The sequence below is a fragment of the Colobus angolensis genome, unplaced genomic scaffold, assembly GCF_000951035.1.
Source record: "Colobus angolensis palliatus isolate OR3802 unplaced genomic scaffold, Cang.pa_1.0 Scaffold112, whole genome shotgun sequence".
NCBI lineage: Eukaryota > Metazoa > Chordata > Mammalia > Primates > Cercopithecidae > Colobus > Colobus angolensis.
The window spans coordinates 7,439,203-7,441,889 of record NW_012112253.1 but is presented as its reverse complement, the minus strand read 5'-3'; the positions used below and the strand labels follow the sequence as shown (position 1 = coordinate 7,441,889).

At 38.9% G+C, this 2,687-nt stretch overlaps 1 protein-coding gene across 2 annotated transcripts in view; it reads left to right on the top strand.

The window, feature by feature from the left end:
* MCTP2 (multiple C2 domains, transmembrane 2) overlaps positions 1 to 2,687 on the top strand; it is a 194,614-nt gene that overhangs the window by 179,167 nt on the left and 12,760 nt on the right. For both annotated transcript variants that reach the window (XM_011957959.1, XM_011957951.1), the window contains one exon: positions 1,489 to 1,598. In XM_011957959.1, coding sequence (XP_011813349.1) covers positions 1,489 to 1,598 — 110 coding nt within the window. The remainder of the gene's footprint in view (positions 1 to 1,488; positions 1,599 to 2,687) is intronic.

The window sequence follows — 2,687 nt, the reverse complement described above, 5'->3', positions numbered from 1 at the left end:
AAAAAAATATATATATATATATATATAGATAGATAGATAGATAGATAGATAGATAGATAGATTTTTTTCAAAGACCATACAACAAAGGTAGAATCCTGCTATCAAGAAAAACCAAACTTGGGCAATAGAAAAAAAGTCATGGGAAAAATAGAATAGCTCATACAGTTACAGAAGTAGAATGATTTAGGGATTTTGAGAGAGTATAATCCAATTATTCTCTAAACTGTTCAGGGATCTATTTTAATATTTGATGATCCTGATTCTTGGAGGAAAGTCTAATCTGTGCTTAGTTCTTGTTGGTATTTTTTGTTTACTTGGCAACAGTAATAGCAAATTGATCCTTAAGAAAGAACATAGAGCTCCTCAGGGCCACTGATTAAGAAGTCATATTCTGCCAAAAAAAAAAAAAAAAAATGAAAAAAGTGTTTTCCTGAATAATTTATATACTGAATGTTATTCACATCAACTGGGTATCTTATTTTTCAATTATGTTTTCATGAGTACTACTATCTTATTTACTGATAACATTTAGAACATAGATCTTAAGATTGTTGTCTGACCCTAACCAGAATGTGATTAAAAATTGCAATCATTTGGCTAGTGGTTTGTTCACTTTTAAGTTCATGTAAGTTGAGTGCCATGGTCAGCTGTTAAACGCTGCTTCTTCTTGATTTCCTCATCATCCTGGTGCTTGCTTGTTCTGCTTCTATGCATCTTTCCTTCCACAAAGAAGACTAATACTGGCTGGATACCAGTATTAGTGGCTCACGCCTGTAATCCCAGCACTTTGGGAGGTCAAGGCAGGAGGATTGCTTGACCCCAGGAGTTTGAGACTAGCCTGGGGTGACATAGGGAGGCCAGAGCTCTACAAAAATTTTCAAAATTAAAATTAGCTGACTGTGGTGTCTCTTGCCTGTAGTCCCAGCTACTAAGGAGGCTAAAGCAGGAGGATCATTTGAGGCTGGGAGGTCGAGGCTGCAGTGAGCTATGACTGCATCATTGCACTACAGCCTGGATAACAGAGCAAGATCCTGTCTCAAAAAAGACAGAAAAAAAGAAAAAAAATCCTCTCTTTTCTGGTAAAGGAAAGGTTACCATAATTACTAGTAATCATGTGTTTATTAAGAGACAGTTGTTGACTTAGAAGTGACCTAACCCTTAGTTTTGAAGATCTTCATGCAGAGCCATCCTGGCAACATTGCAGTTTTTAATCACTTTTGAGAGTCAAAGGTCTTTTCAGGAACTGAAGTTTCCAGGGAGGTAAAGTCACCAATATTCTGACAAATTGAATGGCAGTTGGTTTGTGACTGTCTCTTTAAGAATGTTTTTCCGGTACCCAATCATTTTGGCAGACTCTCATCTCGAGGTTTATAACAAAATTTTTCCAGTAGACTTCTATAACTATGAACATGAAATAAATGTGACAAGTTGACTCAGTGGCAGTTGTTGAACATCAGAGGAAATCATATTTATGTGGTTTGTCTACAGCACATTTAACTGGACGGTCCCCTTCCTTTCATCTCTGGCCTGTTTGATTCTGGCAGCAGCCACCATCATTTTGTATTTCATTCCACTGCGGTACATCATTTTAATCTGGGGTAAGTTTGGCATGGTCCTTTTGCTAGCAATCAATTCCAGGTAAGAACCAATTACTCATTTTTAAAGTACGACCATTAACTTTAAATGTGCTCTTGTTGGCAATTAAACATGAGATTAAGGAAAGCATTTAGGGAACAAAAACTTCCAGGACCTCCCTGAAAAGGCCAGTTGCATGAATGATCAACGTAGATATTTATAGGCCTCTTGCATAATTGCAATCAAATAAAAATGTGATTGTACATGCCATTTCCCTTTGGGCTTTCCTAATCATAAATCCTCTTGAATAATATATTGCTGTACTCGGGTAGCTTTAAGGAAACACTGTTCAAATAGCAAGCAAACACCTGCATCATGCCCTTTATATTATATAAAAGTGGATCTGGCCACTACCAGGTTGCTTCTGACACTTCATCTCTCTCGGAAGAAAAAATTCACCTAACTCCATTCTTAAATCCAGAAGCAGGGAGAGGGAGGGGAGGGGACATTCTGTGAATACCTAACCAGTGCCTGAACAGAGAGGAAGTTATTATTTACCAGGGGAAATGGTGTGCCTATATAAAGTTTAGCTGCTTTAAAAAGAAAGTAGAAACAAAACTGGCAAACTGGAAATAAATGTCATGACTTGATTTAATACTCAAACTAGCGACTGGACAAAATGCAAGCAGCTTGGTGAATATTTGTTTCTGTTCCTGGGTGGGCTCTGAGTTGATGTAAGGGGAGGGAATTGCAACAACTTAAATGTTGGAGAAGCAGTTAGCCCTTCTCCGTAAAGGGTCTGCCAATCCTGGTTTTCCATGACTTAGCTGTGACTGCCACTGAGTTCTCAATGGTCATCACTTCCAGGGATCTTCAGATGTTAAGATGTTTGGGGAAATCACAAAGCGAAGAGCCTGTGTTGAGATGCATTCATTCTCCAGCAAAAGCTGAGAGCCTGCAAATGCTGGATGAAAGCTACAACCTTTCTAAAAACCATTAAATATAGATTTTTTTCGGGCCGGGCGCGGTGGCTCAAGCCTGTAATCCCAGCACTTTGGGAGGCCGAGACGGGCAGATCACAAGGTCAGGAGATCGAGACCATCCTGGCTAAC